The 18,588-nt window shown below is 38.2% G+C and overlaps 1 protein-coding gene across 1 annotated transcript in view; it reads right to left on the bottom strand.

Annotated features, from left to right (window-relative positions):
- LOC108918283 (protocadherin-9-like) overlaps positions 1–18,588 on the bottom strand; it is a 131,869-nt gene that overhangs the window by 94,552 nt on the left and 18,729 nt on the right. Inside the window, exon 3 of the mRNA XM_029258037.1 lies at positions 3,689–3,790. Coding sequence (XP_029113870.1) covers positions 3,689–3,790 — 102 coding nt within the window. The remainder of the gene's footprint in view (positions 1–3,688; positions 3,791–18,588) is intronic.

Here is an 18,588-nt window from a genome sequence, read left to right as displayed (position 1 = left end):
CTGGACTTGCCATTTGGAAACTGTCAGAGCAATAACTGCATTTGCACCAAATGGGCTAATGTGGGCCGTTATGGTGGATGCACTTGGCTAGATCAAAAACATTACTATGGAGCTGGCCTGCATCATAAATATTCCCTCTCGCTCTAATGCCCTTCCTGTCAGAGACAAAGGTTTTAAGACTTAAGTATTTGGCAGAGAGTGCCATCGAGCCCATCCATCAAACTCAGGAAAGAAAGAAAAAAATCTCTCTCTCAACGCCTTGAGGAGAGGCCAGCTATCTGAAACCACCAATACTGCTGTTAATAGAACAAGGAAATCAAATTCAGCTAGATGGCCATGCACTCCTGATCGAAATCTATGACCTGAACAAAAGGCTAAATATCAGACATACAATCAAGATCAGATAAATATCTAATTTTCCTATCTTGTACAAAAAAAAACAGAAGTGTTCTAGATGTTATTATAATTTATATTATAGACCTTGTCATTTAACCCTCATGATTTAGGACTCAATGATTTGACATGCTTTGTCTGAATGAAGCTTAGGATACCATGCACTGGCTTGGACTAAACATCTTAGAATATGTCAATAGTGCAAGGAAAATAATTAGGACGTTGAAGGACAGGGACTATTTTAAACTGTTTGACAGTAATTCCATGCAAATCACACAGACAGAGCAACACAGAATCCACAAATAAGGCCTGACAAGCATTATAATTGGCTGTTTGGCTAATCTGGCCTCTTTCATTCCCATGAAATAGTCCATGTTACCAAGATTATATTTAAAAACAGCAGTATCATCCTCCTTTTGATTAGTCTTAATGTTGTCCACATAAATGTCTCAGTGAGCAGATAGGGAGGTAAACCAGGCTCTGATGTTATAATCTTGCTGGGCCTGTGGGTGCTCACTTTTCCATCGAAAGGCCTGGAATATTCCGGGAAATGGGCATGAGCTCTGGCTGGTTGTGATGCAGACCTGCCTGAATTGTGTTCTGGAAAACAATGGCAAAAACAAGATACCTGCACAGCTCATTTCCATTGCTGTCTGTTATCTTTGATGCCTTGGTGCCTTTTATTGTCATGCAACAAAATTTGCTTTTATAGTAAGAACTTCTGGAAAGCATGAAACTTTAGAACCTCTAATCGTCTCAAAAACATTTTGTTCTACTTGAATCAATTCTACTTTGACTTCATTGCTTAGAACATTCACTATTCTATTGATCCTTTCATAAAGTTAAATAAATAGATAAATACAGATATTTCTGATTGAGTCCTCCCCTCAGCCTGACATAAGACAGACACAAACTGATTTGGACTCTAAAAAGTCCGAATAGTAAAGAGTCTCCGCTAAACAATCTTCAGTTTCCCTGGGACACATGTTTATGGGTTATATATCAAATTTACTTTTCAAAATACACACACACATTTTCAGAACCGCTTGTCCCTTACGGGGTCACGGGGAACCGGAGCCTACCCGGCAACACAGGGCGTAAGGCCGGAGGGGGAAGGGGACGCACCCAGGACGGGACGCCAGTCCGTCACAAGGCACCCCAAGCGGGACTCGAACCCCAGACCCACCGGAGAGTAGGACTGCGGTCCAACCCACTGCGCCACCGCACCCCCACTTTTCAAAATAAAATGTTGATTTTTTTTAAAGCCCCAGCAAACATTAAATATCTCTCCAGTGTATGCAGTTATCACGGGATTGTTCCATTTGTCACTATTGATAGGTTTACAACCTAAAGTGCAATTATGCGTTATTACATTTCGGATAGTGATTCAAAGTGAGATAACATAACATGCATTATAAGATTTGAGGTAAGTTTACAACAAGAGCTTGGAAAGGGCTTAAAAATCATTCAGTCAATCAATCAATCAACCTGGGAACCACAGGCACAGTGAGGAGCGCTGCTGCCTCACAAAGCTAGTGTGGTGCGAGAGAATGTGGATTTAATCACTACTCAGTTTGCGTGGATTGTACATGTTCTCCGAGTCTCTGCATGGGTTTCCTCTGGCTGTCCTGATTTCTCCAACAAACATGCAGTCTGTAAATGTTTGAGTGACCATGTGTGGTTAAAGTGTTGCAGACTGGGGTACTGCCAGGGTATTATGCCCCAGCCTCATGCCCAATACTTCCAAGACAGGCTCTGGATCACCGTGACCCTGCTCTGAACAAGCAGTTATTGAAATTGGATGGGAAAAATTATCCTTTAAACACCAACTCACCAGAATCTAAATGGCACTGACAAGGAAAATAGTGCAACAAAATCTGTAATGTCCAGTTCCACTTTAAATCTGATTTAAGAGGCAGAGACAACCCCAGAGAACGGCCTAAGAGACAGACCACGGAGACAAAAATAGAGTGGATATGGCAGGTATCTTAAGGCCCAATGACCAAGTGACAAGAGCTTGAACCACATTTTCAGCTGGAAATGGAAGTACTCACTACACTATCAGAACATGGACATCTTCCTTGCCACTTGGGTTTCCCTAGAGAGCGGTGAGATGCCAGGGAGACAACTGTGAGTTGCTGTTGATCATTGAAAGGAGAGTTCACACATGCAGTGCAGCCCACTTGTACAACCTTTCCATCCTGACGCCAAACAAGTCTAGACACATACGCTGCAATCCACAAACTGGCTCCCAGAAACATACCTCTAAGAAAAGATGTGTACCGAAGTTCACTGCTCAGCCACATATGCAAATTAATAAATTTACTGAAAACTTATAGCAAGAAAAGAAGAGAACATGTGCACTTCACACAAAGAGTAAGCATGATGCCAATGAGAATATATGCAACTTATACTGGAAATGAGTGAGAAGTCTCTTTGTTCTGTGCATCTGTCTAGAAGTTTAGCCTTTGATCTTAGATGCATGTTTGTTTTTGGGCGAAAAAAAACAAAAAATAAAAAGGTTATGGTTTAAAGATCTCTACATTAAAAGAAAACTGCCCTGCAAATCATATATCAACTCTATGACTCACATAGGGCACTGTATGACTTACGTAAGTTCATGGCAATCTCACCAGGCATGGTCATTATGGTATATGTGACAAACATGCCATTTCATCGTGGCTATGGATAGCAGGGCAGTCTTTCATTCACCATCTGAAGAAAGTGAAGTATAACTAAAATGAATTACCTGGATGAAAACTACTGTGAATTACTGAAAATAAATAAATGAAAGTTTCATGCAAGTGAACTCACCTTTCTCATACTGTATGTGTGTGTGTTTATATGCACATACTGGATCAGTAAATAATATACACAATGCCATAATGTTATATATTATACATTGTTTGCAGAGTTAACATTTTAATAAGATTTCACATTTAGGATGGATATTACTAATTTCTGCTAAATAACAAACGATAAGACAGGGAAAATGCCTTTAACTGTGCAGTCAGTGAGCCAGAGCATAAATAATTGTTTGTCAGCATGCTATTTTGTTTGTGCAACAAATGCACAATTTTGTGGCATTTTTATGTGTGAAACAAGTTAGAGAAATTGATCAACTTTCATGGTTTAGTGATAATGTACCTAGGGTGTACATTAGTACTGTAACACATCAGAATGTTGAAAACTAAAGCAATGGACACTACAGAATCTTGTTGAATTGGGAGGATGGGAGTTGGTCAGATGAGTGAAGGATGTAATATTTTTCTGAGTCTGGACTAGGAGTACTCACTAAAGGTGTGCAAGGAGTCCAATATTCAGGGTTCAGTTCAGTCCGGGATCGGAGGTCCAGATATTCAGGATTCAGTTCAGTCCTGGCTCGAGTTAAAGTTCCCTTTATGAAAAATCCAAGACAGGTTTATTAATTTAGAAATGTACTCTTTGAATTGTTACAAATAAACATCAGTGACGGTAATGATGTAAAAGGCACAGAGAAGAAAATAATTAGACATGGAAAAGCTTGAATGTATTTTTTTTTCCTCCCCTAATAATGTTAAGAACTGAGTTTAAATTCTGAAATCATGCGCCAAAGTCAGCCACATAAAACTATACCAGTGTTTTAACTTTTTGAATTTTGTTCGATGTTGTGGATATTTTGTCACATACTTGCACAATGTCCTTTACCTAACTTATACAAAATTATGAAATTAATTACACTGTAAACTAATATATTACGAGAGCCAAGTATAAACTATTATATTTCTTACAGTATGTTCATCCACAATATATGTAATGCATAATACCGGTTTAACTTTTCTTGGCCATACCACTTCATGCTACATTAAATCAGGGTGAAATTTTGAAAAAGAAAAAAAAATTGAAATAAAGTTTTACTAAAAATAAATAAATAAAACACACACACACACACACACACACACTTTCAGAACTGCTTGTCCTATACAGGGTCACGGGGAACCGGAGCCTAACCCGGCAACACAGGGCGTAAGGCCGGAGGGGGAGGGGACACACCCAGGATGGGACGCCAGTCCGTCGCAAGGCACCCCAAGCAGGATTCGAACCCCAGACCCACCGGAGAGCAGGACTGCGGTCCAACCCACTGCGCCACCGCGCCCCCCGTAAATAAAACAAAATAATAAATTTATAAATCTGTATATATGTAATCCTGGCCATGATGATGGGTTTAAGGAATCAAGTAAATCACTGTGCTCAGAGGTGTATGATGTATGCTGTAATTATCTCCTGATTTACAATATCACTGTGTTTAATGAGGCTGTGCTACACAGAGCCCTGGGCATAAATCACTGTCTTTTTGTGAAAATGACCAAAACTGTAATGAACCTCGACTGCAGCAGAGCTTGAAATATATTTTCATAAACCCACAGCATTTTAACACTGCAGTGTCCACATTCAGAGAATTATACTAACAAATTCTTTTCATTAGAACTTTTGTCCACTGGAATAATCACAAATACTGCAGATATTAAGATGTTTCACTTCTATCTTTTACAAAAAACAACTTTTTTTTTCTTTTGTTATCCTTTTTTGTTTGATTATTTCTTTGTCCTTTTAAACACTGCCAGATTTTTTACCGGAAGCTTTCAACTTACACACATTTCAGAAAGATACCACACAAGATCTCTTAAACCACAAACTTTCAGGCAGTAAAGCCTTGATCTATTAATACAACCTGATCCACATCTGAGACAGCTATACAGTGTTTGCACTGGTACAAGAAGCATTCACTCATTAATTTATATATATTCAATATGTGTACCTGTAGAGCAGCTCACTGCAAAGCTGATGTTTTTCACCAAAGCAACTTACAATTATTTACCTATTTATATAACTGGGGAATGTTACTGGATCAAGTGAAGATAAGTACTTTGCTCAAGAGTTTTAGAGGGGATTTGAACCTTTGGATCCAAAGGTAGCTGCTCAAACCACTACACTACCAGCTGCCCCTTGAGAGCAAGCTCACTGAAAGTGAGCTGCCTTTAAAAGGACCCTTCAGCAATGTGTTAGCCTAAAATACAGGTGCAACTAAGTTTAATTTGTTCTTGCAATATTTGTGGATAATGCCATTCAATACCAGTTCAATTTTTTGATGTCCTCAAAAATGTGACAAGTCATAGATTCTGATCTAAACCATTTCTAGTCTGATCTCCTTAAATCCTATAAAGCCAGATAAATGTTAACTAAGTAAATAATTAAATATTTAATTAATTTATTAATTCATTAATTCATTCATTCACACAATTACCACATAAATATGGATCAGTTCTTATAATGTAACCTTTTGTAAAGTTTAAATCCAGGCTGTATTTTTTACATTAAAACAAAAGGGAACAAGTACACTCTTTACAATGGTTTTCAAAATCAAATAATTCCCACAAAGAGATCAGGAGCTCTAGGACATTTGGATTTTTGGATACGATAGATAAAACAAAATATTCATAGCAACTGTGCTTCCAAATGTCCACAGAAAAGCCGTACTCCAGAAAAACCAACGAGAGATAGTCTACAAAGATTAGATTGTGTGCCGTGTACATAATCACTCAATGATTCTATCTTAACATGCAGATGGACACTTTGAAAGATTTAAGTGACAAAGTCTGGTTTGTGGAGAAGCTATTGTGTGGTATCAATTATGGAAGAGTATTTAACGAAAAAAAGACCCAAAACTCATCAAAAATTGAATAACTTAAATGCCATTGTTACAACTAATGCAACAGCCCTTCATTATTCATTTGCTTAGCGGATCCTTTTATCTAAAGCAAAACATAAATTAAGATAAAATTTTACACAGCTGAGCAATTATGGAAGCAATTAAGGTTCAGTTTTTGGCAAGAGTAGGAAGAGTCATTTTTCTCTAGGGCTGTGATTGTCAAATATTGTGGTCACAAGTCCAGGAACCTAACTATCCTCTCAAGCAATGCTGTATTTGCAGATAAAGCAAAAGTAGTTTTCTTACGTTAACAATTTCTTACTCTGAATGAATGAATGAATGAATGATGCTCTTTATTGTACACTCTAGGTTTATATTTAATTTCTGATTATGATCTTCTCTCGGGGGGCGCGGTGGGTTGGACCGGGTCCTGCTCTCTGGTGGGTCGGGGGTTCAAGTCCCGCTTGGGGTGCCTTGTGACGGACTGGTGTCCTGTCCTGGGTGTGTCCCCTCCCCCTCCAGCCTTACGGCCTGAGTTGCTGGGTTAGGCTGCGGCTCCCCGCGACCCCGTCTGGGACTAGCGGTTCAGAAAATGTGTGTGTGTGATCTTCTTTACCCATTCTGATATTTTAAATGGTGTCTGTCATTCATTAACTACCATGTCACCTGCTTGCAAGAGTCCCTGTACATATTTAATCATGTAACATTTGCATGAAAGATGTGGTAAAAAGAAATATGTAGGGACATAATTTACCATCAATCATCATGTCATGTAAAAATTATGGGCAGCGCTGCATATTGGCGGTTTCAACAACAAAACGTGTTATTGACAAAGAAATTCATTCTGAGGGAAATAGAGTGAAGTTTGTTTATGTGTTTATTTATATTTATATTGCTTAATTTCCATCCATCACAATTAATTTTAGCTTCACTGAATTGGCCTCAGGTAAGTAGCTATACTAAAGTATTTGGAACAGAATTATGTTTGCCATACTCAGCTGGTTGATATATGATTGCTGGAGCAAATACCCTCACGCAAACTGACCTCATTTTAAAAAGGGTTTAACTGCAGATATGAGTTAAAACATGAAGACTGCATATGTATTTGAAGGACTACCATTATGTTTAACTGCTTCACACTGTATAAAATGAGGCTGTTTAAAAAACTTTAATTTCTATGAATATTTAATGTGGTGGCATTACAAAACCAGTAAACAACATGATAGTTTTATTATGCAGTACAATATTGTTCACACTTTTAAATGTCAAAGGTCTGATTAACTATAATCCCATACTATGCATTCCATAGCAACCTGAGAGCTTTTAAAGAAAGTTGCCTGAGCCTTTCAGTTTGGCAATTCTGAGTGTACTGGTCAAATTTTAGTGTGATTTTCCCACAGAAATGTTGTATTTCTTCAAATGACAGAAGGGCTTAGGAATGACTCTGAAAATGTTCACAAGGCAAAACACTCTCACTTCATAAACCAGTAGTGCCAAGTATCTCACTTGCTGCTTGTGAGTGGGGCCAAAAAGATGTCACCATGTATCTAACTATTGTTTGAGCCCTTACACCAATACACTGTGCCATAATTAATAAGCACAGCTATTGTGCCTATGTTGCTTTATAATAGTCTACTATATATAGACTGTACCCTATTACTATGGCCTATATGTGTTAAAACTCCTGCATGGAGAACATAAACCTCAGAACTGCGTTGCATTATCTCGCCATTTTTAACTATTTTGATATAACAAATATGTATATTGTTGACTAATTGTATATACAACCTTTACGTCCATGAAGTTCCATGACTGAAAAATTATGTCATGATTGGCTTTTACTCAAGCAATGGAAAACTGTATTTAGAGTTCTAAACATATTTCCATAGTATGTTTCTTTATTTTTTAAAGAAAATAAAGTGCTGATAACTCTTTCATGAAATACTGGCAAAAGATAGATAAAATATCAAATATCTGCAAAGCAAAAAAATAAAGACATAATAGTATATACAGACAGTGACTGAGTTAAATGTGAATTAAATGTTTCTGTATGCGCCTTTTGTGTCACAGGTTTTTTTTTTTTTTTCCTACTTAGCAAAACTATTAGTTTGTGTGGTAAAAATATTGAAGTATCCATCCATCCATCCATCCATCCATCCATTGCAAGTAAGTGCCCGTCAAATGCAGGGGTTGAAAGATAAAAAAAAAAAAAAAAAACAGAAATAAATAATCAATTGAACCGAAAAAAGTCTTTAAGTCTGTGGCTGTTTCCAGCAAAAACATAAATGATGTCAAGAATCGATTTTTTGTGACATTTCATTCTTACTATTAATAGCATTGTTGAACAGGCGAAAGTGTCTGAACAATATTGATCAGCACATAGTTAACAGCTTTCTGGCATTCTGACCCACACTTCATGGATTTCTAACCTGCTAAATTGTGACTACAAAGTGCTTTCAGAGTCACAAGACAGTACAGAGAGGGACTGCAATACACATATGAGTCACACTGCTGTTATTGCCAAAGTGCATTTGAATATTGCAATAGGTTATCTAAACTGCCCTTGCCTCTATGACAAGGTGAGTGAATCCCAAACCAACAGATACTTTCCTAACCTCGCATCATAGAAGCCACATTACTGTTTCCCTAATTCAACACATTTGTCACAGTGCACCAAAGGTTCAGATAAAATGTGGGAATATATTCTGCTGAGAGGAAGCAGCTTTGCACATAAAGTGTCAGTAGAGGTCTAATATAAAGAAGCAGCATCCCAGGAAAATGACATTCTAAGTTTTTTAGAAAACCTCTGTCCCAGTTCAGAAGAAATGAATCTTCTTCAGAATGCAGGGCAGCCAAAGAACAATGTGAACTATATTCTCTCAATGGTTTGAACCCGTGCACATCTCCTGAGGAACGTTAGACAAAGGTTGCCAAAAGCAACCAGATGACCCTGTCATCGGATTGTTCGTTCCTTCCTAACCCTCATCCATTCAAGGGCTTTTTCTCTCCAAGACAGTTTCTCCTGGGAACCAAACAGCTGTGCTGCTGAGGCAGCTGCCGTTCTTCAAGGGATATTGGACTTTTTTCTATACTTTTTTCTACTTTGTGTGTGTGTGTGTGTGTGTTTGTCTGCTGTCAATGTTTATTTATGGTATTAAATGTACCTCCCTTCCTATTAGGACAAACAGGCAGCTCAGTTGTAGCCTCGGTGGCCTCTGTGCATCAAACTGTATCATATTACATCGCCTCGATTTAATGAGCTCTGCAGCCCTCCAATTAGTTTAGCTGGACATTTGATTGCCTGAAGACTATATTCTACAGAATTCTCAAAAAACACTATTTACTGTGGAGGCAAAATAAGGAAATAAATATCACACAGTATGGCTATTTTTATTCAAATTACTCTTGTGGTGCTATCTGAGTTAATTAAAAAAAGTTGCAGAAGGACCAAATCAAGCACATATGACTGATTATGGATTATAGATCTGCGGTGCAGTTGTGCTCAGTCAAGCGACGATTTGATGGTTACGGGAATTAGCATTTGCAACCATTACACAGAGAGGCAAAGACTATAGCGTATACACAAAACAAAATAATTGAATCCAGTAATCATTCTTTATTCCACCTAAATGTGATGGCAGAACATGAAAACAGGAAAGTAGCTAGAAAGGAGAGCTAAGCTGAACCTACCTGAGTTCAGGGAAATAAATCAAATTTATGCTTTTCTGTACCTGAAAATATAAATGTTTTTCAAATATTTAAATAAATTAATCCATTGCAATGATGGATTGAAATTCATGATCCGAAATCTTTCTTGCATATACTCAGTAGTTTTGGCTGCCAGTCAAACAAATAGTGACACGTACATGATTTATCTTTGAAGGTGGGAAAAATGAGTACTGAGATCAAGTGACCAAATGCTCTGAAAAAGTAGATGCATTTATTGATTCCTATGACTTACAAACTAAACCTGGAATAATATTTCATTTAAGTTTTTTGATCTGCACATATTATACCAAGAGCCAGTTTCATCGAAGACTATGTGTTATTTTCACATTCTGCAGTATATTTGTTCTTCTTCATCCTCCTCTTATTATCCATCCATTGTCAAGAACTGCTTGTCCTGAATGGGGTCGCGGTGAGCCAGAGCCTTAGCCGACAACACAGGGTGCAAGGCCGAAGGGGGAGCGGGCACAACCAGGACAGGACACCAGTCGATCGTAAGACACCTCAAGCTGGGCTTGATCCCCACACCCGCCACATAGCAGGCACCGGCTGAACCTGCCACGCCACCCACACCCCTCTCTTATTATTATTATTACATAATGGTGTCGTATCTTCATTTTTTGTTTCTCTAGAATAGGGTGGTGGCTCAAAGTGGGAAATAGAAAAACAAGTTCTTTGTCTTATTTTCTAAAATCATCAGTTTTCCATTTTCTTTCATTTACCTCATCTGATGTGATATGCTGTCTGTACACATTTCTGTCCTTCCATTTCAATCCGCAGGGCAGTTTTTCCTTGTCCTGAGCAGTTTGACCTTTAATACCGATGTATTCAATTCAAAATGTTGGACAGTTGTAAGACATATGACCTCTTTGCTATTTAATTCCCTCATATAATAATGTTGACAATAATTCCTTTTCAATTTGATACTGAATATGCAAATAAGTAATTCAGTATCAATCTTAAAAACTGTGTTACTGCTTGAGAGAACTGCTTATTTTTCAGTGGATGAAAGTCAACACACTGTTCTTGATGACAAACTTTAATATTCTGTATATTTTTACTTTAGTTTGTGTATATAGGTAGGAAATTGCTCTGAACCGTCTTTGCTTGGGCTTGGTTTCTGCTCAATTAAGTCTTTTACCGTATCAGCATATCCAACGTTGATGAGGTAGGGAAGTGCTTCCTTCAAGACATGAGCAAATATTGAGTTCCACTGGAGTATAAGTCTGAAATCTGAAATGTCACAGGATATTTAAAGTAAATATAAAGTTGAACCCTTAAACAAGCCAGTGCAGAATTATGTAACATGTATTTGATCTTGGCATGGATTCTACCTACATAGTAATTCTGTCTGATTTGTTTATAACAATTAGTTACCGCTACATTTGGCAAGGACTTGATTCTAGTATTTAGTCTTGGTTAATCGACAACACTATGTGTTCTCAGTGTCATTGTTCGTGTCACAGATTGTTACCTTGCCATGGACTGTCACCAGCAGAATGCAACCTTAGTCATAGTCGTTGTGTACCTAAGTGTTCATTTTAAAAGATTGACCTTTCATTCTCTGTCTCAAAAACTAAAATAGCTTGACTGTCTCTTCCGCCTCCTCTAGGAAACCCCTAGAGGAACATATCCTTGACTGCGGTCGCTCCTGACAAGACTGCAACAAAGAAACAGGTTCTGGCCATGCAGAGAGCCATTAAAGCGGTACTAATTTGTGAATAATGGAATGATAACTCAACGATGATGGCATATTCTTTGTTGCAGCATGAAAAACAGGACCTCATCAAAGCCTATTATTTCTTTGCCCCCACCCTCCCCACTCCCCCAACCCCACCCAGCTCAATTTAGAGCGGGAAGATATTCGGGACAAGTGCAGAGTCGTGCAGTACGGCCCGGCTCTCTTTTCCCTATCGCCCAAGAAAGGGATCAGAGAGCGAAATGATTCTCTCTGCTGGAAGATTGACTTTCACACCTCATGGATCCCTGCCAACTTAATTGTGAATTGGATTTTATGCCCCACTGGAAATGATGGTGTCAAGATTTTCCTCCCTTCACACCCCCACACCCTCCCATTTGAGGGCAACATATAAATGCAATTAAAAGTGCACCTGTGGATTCCACGGTTTATTTTCTGCCCCTGTGGCAAAAAAGAGCTTAAAGCAGGCCATTGCTCAAGTAGAATTGAAAAAGATATTTTAACCCTAACATGTGAACTGAAATCATAGCAGGTAATTCATATCCATGGCATGACTAATATCATAGTAGTACTGCTGTTTTATACATCTTAGTCATTTTTCGTTTATTAAAACACAATTTATTGTGCACCTGCTGGAGCAAACAAGCTTTTGAATTTTGTGATTATGTTCAAATTGTTATGTTTAAAGTATCTGTAATGGCATTGGATATACCATGGTGTTTTTTCAAAGTTTTCCATGTCAATCTTAATACAAAACATGCATTTAACAATAGTATTATAATGCATTTCACTTGGTGGTTATTTAGCTTTAGTCGCTAAACTAGGTGTGAATGTTGCCATAATTTAATGTAAATGTTTGGGAAATGGGGGGTGGGGTGGCGCAGTGGTGCAGTGGGTTGGACGGGCTCCTGCTCTCCAGTGGGTCTGGGGTTCGAGTCCTGCTTGGGGTGCCTTGCGATGGACTGGCGTCCCGTTCTGGGTGTGTCCCCTCCCCCTCTGGCCTTATGCCCTGTGTTACCGGGTAGGCTCCGGTTCCCCGCGACCGCATATGGGACAAGCAGTTCTGAAAGTGTGTGTGTTTGGGAAATGAGTCATTATACATATACTACAATATATGGATGCTTCTTAACAATATTTTTTTGTGCTGTACTTTACAGATATTGTTTGCATAGCAAGAATTCAATGTACAATATCTTAATACATGCCATTGTGAAACCCACATTCATTTCTATAAAACAATCTGTAAGAGAAAGGGCCACAAAACAGTACATACTTATTGTCATGTGCTGCAGTCCTCCCAGCAAATTATATTTGCAGGGGAAGTATTTTATAAATAACAAAATGTATTAAAACATTATCACACTGTAATGAACTGGGTCAAGTGCATTACTTGACAACTGTGCTCCTTGGTTACCACCTGGCACTTTACCCAAGAAGACCTGCAGTCCATTTGCTTATTTAAAACCAATACTCTTTCTTCCCCCTCTATAGACAAGAAAGAAAAGTCATTAATTGTTTTTTTTTTCTTTCTTTCTTTTTGCACAACCTCAGCTTACTGAGCACAGATGTGCTATTTGAACCTGTTGATGATTGGACACAGCCGCTTAAAAGATCTCAAGAAGCCAACAGAAATAACCCAGAGATGAAATTGTTGAATTTTATTTGACTTAGTAAAGCACTGGAGGACTTTATACTGTGCCATTCCAATGCTACCATTCAACAGGGCCAAAGTCTGGTGTCTTTTTTCTTTTTTCCACTATTCCCAGAACTGTCAAAATATAATGGACAAACACTGGCATTTTTTTTTTTTTTTTTAAAGCCAAATATATTTCTGTTTCTTTAGACCAAAAGCTCATTTATTCAGGTAAGTTTAGAACTATGTGATGTTCTGTTTCCTTTTATCACGCACACATTTGCTGAAGCCGCTTGTCCCAAGCAGGGTTGCAGCGAGCCAGATCCTAACCCACCAACACAGGGTGTAAAGATGGAAGAGGATGGGAGACACCCAGGACAGGATGCCAGTCTGTTGCAAAGCGCCCCAAGCAAGACTCGAACCTCAGACCCACCAGAGAGCAGGCCCCAGCCAAACCCGCTGTGCCACCGCACCCCCCTGTTTCCTTTTATTTGGTGTTCAAACTAAACTGTCTATTCATAATTGTCAAAATAATTAAATTACTGTGGTAAAACAAAGGGTTCAGTTGACAATCGTGAGATTGAGCCATACAGCCCATATCATATCATTGACCCATAGTTTACATTAATTACATTACATTAATGCATGATAATGGCATCAGTGTGACACATTCAAAAGGAGAAGAAATAAAGTCTCTTATTGGTTTAAGACAAATTCTGTTAAAGTGTCTGTCTGTCATTTTTGTGTTTTCCTTTACTTTATAAATGCATTATGATTTGATCACTGTTACTGTGAAACCGAAAAAGGGGTCACTGATGTTTTTGCATTTGATCCTGAAGTTTGGCCATAAGCAGTCAAGTATACGTCTGTGCTCTCAACGTTCTCTGATTCTCTTTCTTGCCAACTCCATAGCAGATGCTGTTTTTTTTTTAAAAAAAAAAAAAAACCCATCCCCCTTCTTCCTCTGAACACTTAATTCTCCCTGGTGACTGAACAGGATAATGGCATCAGCTGCAAATCATTAGGCATGCAGCACACACACAGGAGCAAATGAAAGTTTTCCAGGATGTGTAACAACCAATGACACTGCCGTTTTCATAATTCCACTCTTAAATAACTGTCCTAGCCATGCATGTGAGTAAGCATGTGTGCACCCATGTTACACTATAACAGAGATTATCTTGCTGGCCTTTTCTTCTAAGGTTTTTATCCTGCTAAAAATATTCTGTGGTGAAGAGCAACATTCTACAGTACATGTATTTTTGATTTAAAGATCTTACAGCTCATGGTTTTTGTTTCTTTTGTTTTTTGAGTGACTGAGTGAGTGAGTGAGTGAGTGTTTTCTCTGCAGTGGAGTAGCATACCTCCCAGGGTGTATCTTGCCTCTAACTCTATGATCCTGGATAGATTCCAGATCACTAAGACCCTGAACTGGACAAGAGGTTACCAATGACACAATGGACAACGAAAGGATGGATATGTACACTTGTTTTTTTACAAAACATGACAAACACTTTTCACACATTGACATAGGTGGAGGTTTACAGACAAATTTCAGTACAGACACCTTACTCTGTGGTGCAGTGACCGAAACTTAGAACTGATGGTGCACATCCTTAACTGAAACCACGAGTTCACAAATCATATGTACACATTAGAACTGTTCTGCTCTTTCATTTAATTGAAACCCACAATTCTGCAGGTTGCCACAGAAATGATTTTGCATAACATAAGGAAGGGAGAAGGGATGCAAAAGCAGTTTTGACCTATGCAGTGCTTCGAATTAATATACTTTGATTTGTCACATTGTGGAGAACTAATTGTTCCTACAAAGCTTAAGGTGTCAAATGCAGCAGTATAATCATCCTGCCATTGAGTGGCAGTTGGTATTATCTGTTGCAGAAGCTGTTGTCATTAAAATATTTTCAAGCATCGCTTCCACAAGACCATGGGTAATCTGCAGTGGTCACTCAAAATTGGATTTTTTACTATTCCACAGTAGGTAGTTTGTTTAAAGTGTCTAAAATGTGTAGGATGCCATGGGGCAGAAAGAGGGAGAGGGGGAAAAAAAAAAAAAAAACAGGAGACTTTGACGACTTCGCCTATTTACAGATGAAGTGTTTTTCAAATGCACAATGTCAACCCAAATGCAACTCTTGTGACAGGTCTTGGGTGCCGTTAATGAAAACAACGTCCGTGCCTGTATATAACAATAGTGGCATGCCTTGATGCCAGACCTGTTTACTTTCCACAATGACTGCACACAGACACAAACTCATACAAACATACACGCAATCAAAGTCCCCTTGAGCTAACATCTCTGGGAAGGCATGGCAATTATGGAGGACAAAGGCGGAAATGCCAAAGTATCTGAATACATTACCTTGTACAAACAAAATATGTTGTTACTAGGGGCAGCCAGGTCCCTCAGCAAATTAGAGAACCAATTTATTTATTTCAGAGAATGTAAATAGTTGTAAGAGACTGGTTATTTTAATTATTATTTATATTTTATTTGTACTATTTAATTTTTTTTTTAATTTATTTAACAAGTCTAGTGCATATCTATGATTTTGTTTAAACAACATGATCAGAGCATTATATATTATAAGTTCATGTCATTTCTTAATTTGTCCATCTGATATACTAAAATGTTTCTATTTTTTCAAGGTCAGAGGCTCTCTGGGGTCAAGCACTGTGGATGATGCTACGTTATTTCCACAAAAATGTAAGTTTTTCAGTGTGAGAATGAAGAATATTTAAAATTTTGCTCCAAATCCACATTTGGATGGTACATTTCCTCATGGAGAAAATACAGTTTCTTTGCTACTTATTCTTTCTGCTTCTTGTGTTACATGAACTTACGATGTATCTCATTGAAACATTAATCAAAGAGTCTCTTGAACCTGTGTTCATGTAACTGAGAGTATGATGTGTGGGCACCATTTGTCCGGTCCTGTTCTGTTACAGTGGTGGATAGGGTAAAGTTAATATAATCATCATCTCAAGAGTATTGTGCAATCACATATTTTCACTTATACCCTCCCCTTAAATTACTAGAAGTAGATTTCTTTGAAGTTTACCTTTCCTTACCAAATGAACCTGCTTTATTCCTTTAATTTTTATGTATATTAGATTCAATAAATATAATGTGGAGAAAATCTGCACCTCTTTCATTTTTAATACTTACACGGCAGGGGAGGAAAAAAACAAAACGGGGTCTTATCCCAGTGTTACCCAGTCTGAATATATCAGCAAACTGCAGCTGCTACATTACACTATGACCTAAATATATACAATGTAAACATCCTGACTCATGTCAGCATGTTAAATTTTAATACCGTAAAACAATAATGCAGTGAACTAGGTTACAGGGACACCTTCTGCATGAACAAAATGTGAGCTGTTGTTCCTGTTTAGCGTGCCATTTCCCTCTCTGCCTAATATCCCATTCCGCAGAGATTTGGGAGTCATGTTAAATTTAGGAAACTGAAACCGCTATGTACTGTAAGAGACACCTCTTACATCTCTCCCTCTCAGGGCACCGGGTACTGACGTGCAGATTTCGCATTTGCAGCTTCTCTGCCTCTCCCTTTATTAATCATATGCAGACAGACAGTTACGCTCTGTTAACCTTTAGGGTTAGATTTAGATTGCAATCATGGGTTTACCCTCCTCAAAAGCGAGCAAAGCGATTTGTTTCTCCATTTCTGACCTCTTGTCACACTACAGAATGTAATTCAGCGAACAAAGCAAATCAAAGGCTTGCTCTACACCAAGGAAATGCATTACTAAACCAGAAAAAAAAAGATGTTTTGATGATGAAGCTCTTTGCCTGCTCAGAACCATGTTCAGTTTCTTAAATAGTTCCATCGTGTAGGAAAACAGCAACAACTGTATTCTTCAAAAAAGACCTCTTCTACGATATTCTATGTCATGTACAAAGACGCAGAAATGCAGTTAAAACACAGCACAGATTTAAAACAGCATTTTGTTTAACATAACAAATATTGCGCAGCGAGCAGATAACTGATCCATCTGCTGAGAAGGGGATGCATATGGGCTTCTGAAAACATAGTAGGGTATTTCCCTGGAGAGCAGTCGGATTTTACTGGTCTCTACTTCTTCCTTGACCATCTGTTTACCTTTAAGTGTTTATCCCCAAGTTAACCTGCATTCAGTGACCCAATCTTTTAGTCCTTACAGCCAGATGGGGTGAATCAAATACACTGACTAAATAAATAAATAAATAAATAGCTGTAAGATATAAGCTTTTCTCGGACATGTTCTGTTGGCATTATCATCACCTGTTAATATAAAGATGAAAAGATATCAAAATACAGTTGGATGAAGCCGTTGCTCTGGTCTATTTTCTACTCATCCACTGTAAGAAACGCTGATTTCACAGGAAAAGGTTGCAGGCAAAACTGTGTCAGCAGCAAAGACAGCAGAAATATAAATTTAAACATGCGTATGTTTTGGTTCATACAGTAACTAAAAAATGTGTATTTTGGTGTGCAAAACGTATGTATCAGCAGAGGATTGCAGAAAGCCACACTGTTCACAGAGCTGGATTACTTATTTATTTATTTATTTGTTTATTTATTTACCCCCCTCCCCCTGTGCCCACCACTTCCAAACAATGCTCCTCAACAAAGTATGCTTCATTTCCCTTTTGAAGCTCCCTTGATGCAGAAATACAAATTACTGAGAAAAAGAGCTGCTGCATGAAGGATCCCCAACTAAAATAGCTCCTGATATTTCCATCAAGTTCACTAAGTCGCCAAGAGATCACTGAGAATTAATTATTTGTGTTTGGTATTACTGAAATCAAGATAGAGCTCGTTATGAAAATTGATGTTGGCATGTGTGAGGCCACAGGAATAGGAAAATTAAATATAAACCAGTATGTTATAAATTGAAAAATGAAAGGTGATCGAGATTTTTCTGCCCTCATTAGCAAATTAATAAGAGATTCTAAGCTTGCTGGCTGCTGGCAGGTTCTGTTGTCTTGAGCTTTAGAAATGAAACCATTCACCCTATGCATGAAAGGATATTGTTGGAGTAGGTCCTCCAGACAAGCAGCTGAGATTATTTCTGTGCTATTGAAAATGTTTTGGTTTTCTCAGTGTCATTTATTCTGCTCAAGCTGATGAAGCCCACTCGAAAGTCGCAATGAGCAGGTGAGATCAGGGGTTGAACGCGGATACAGCGAAGAGTAAACAATAAATTCACAAGACAGATGAGCTGCAAGTGACAATGAAGAGGAGAGATAGAGCCACAGGGATGTGTGGTACAGATTATAAATGATGTCTTTATCTGACAGCGACTTTATAGGGAAACTCTTACTGTCAGAACCAACTTAGAAATAGTAGTTTATTAGTTGGCACCTCAGTGCTCTTGTTGTCTTTCATTCATACTGAGACTTCTTTCTTTCTTTTTCTTTCT

This window comes from Scleropages formosus, chromosome 14 (assembly GCF_900964775.1).
Source record: "Scleropages formosus chromosome 14, fSclFor1.1, whole genome shotgun sequence".
Taxonomy (NCBI): domain Eukaryota; kingdom Metazoa; phylum Chordata; class Actinopteri; order Osteoglossiformes; family Osteoglossidae; genus Scleropages; species Scleropages formosus.
Note: the sequence above shows the minus strand (reverse complement) of the source record. Positions and strands in the feature narration are given on the sequence as shown.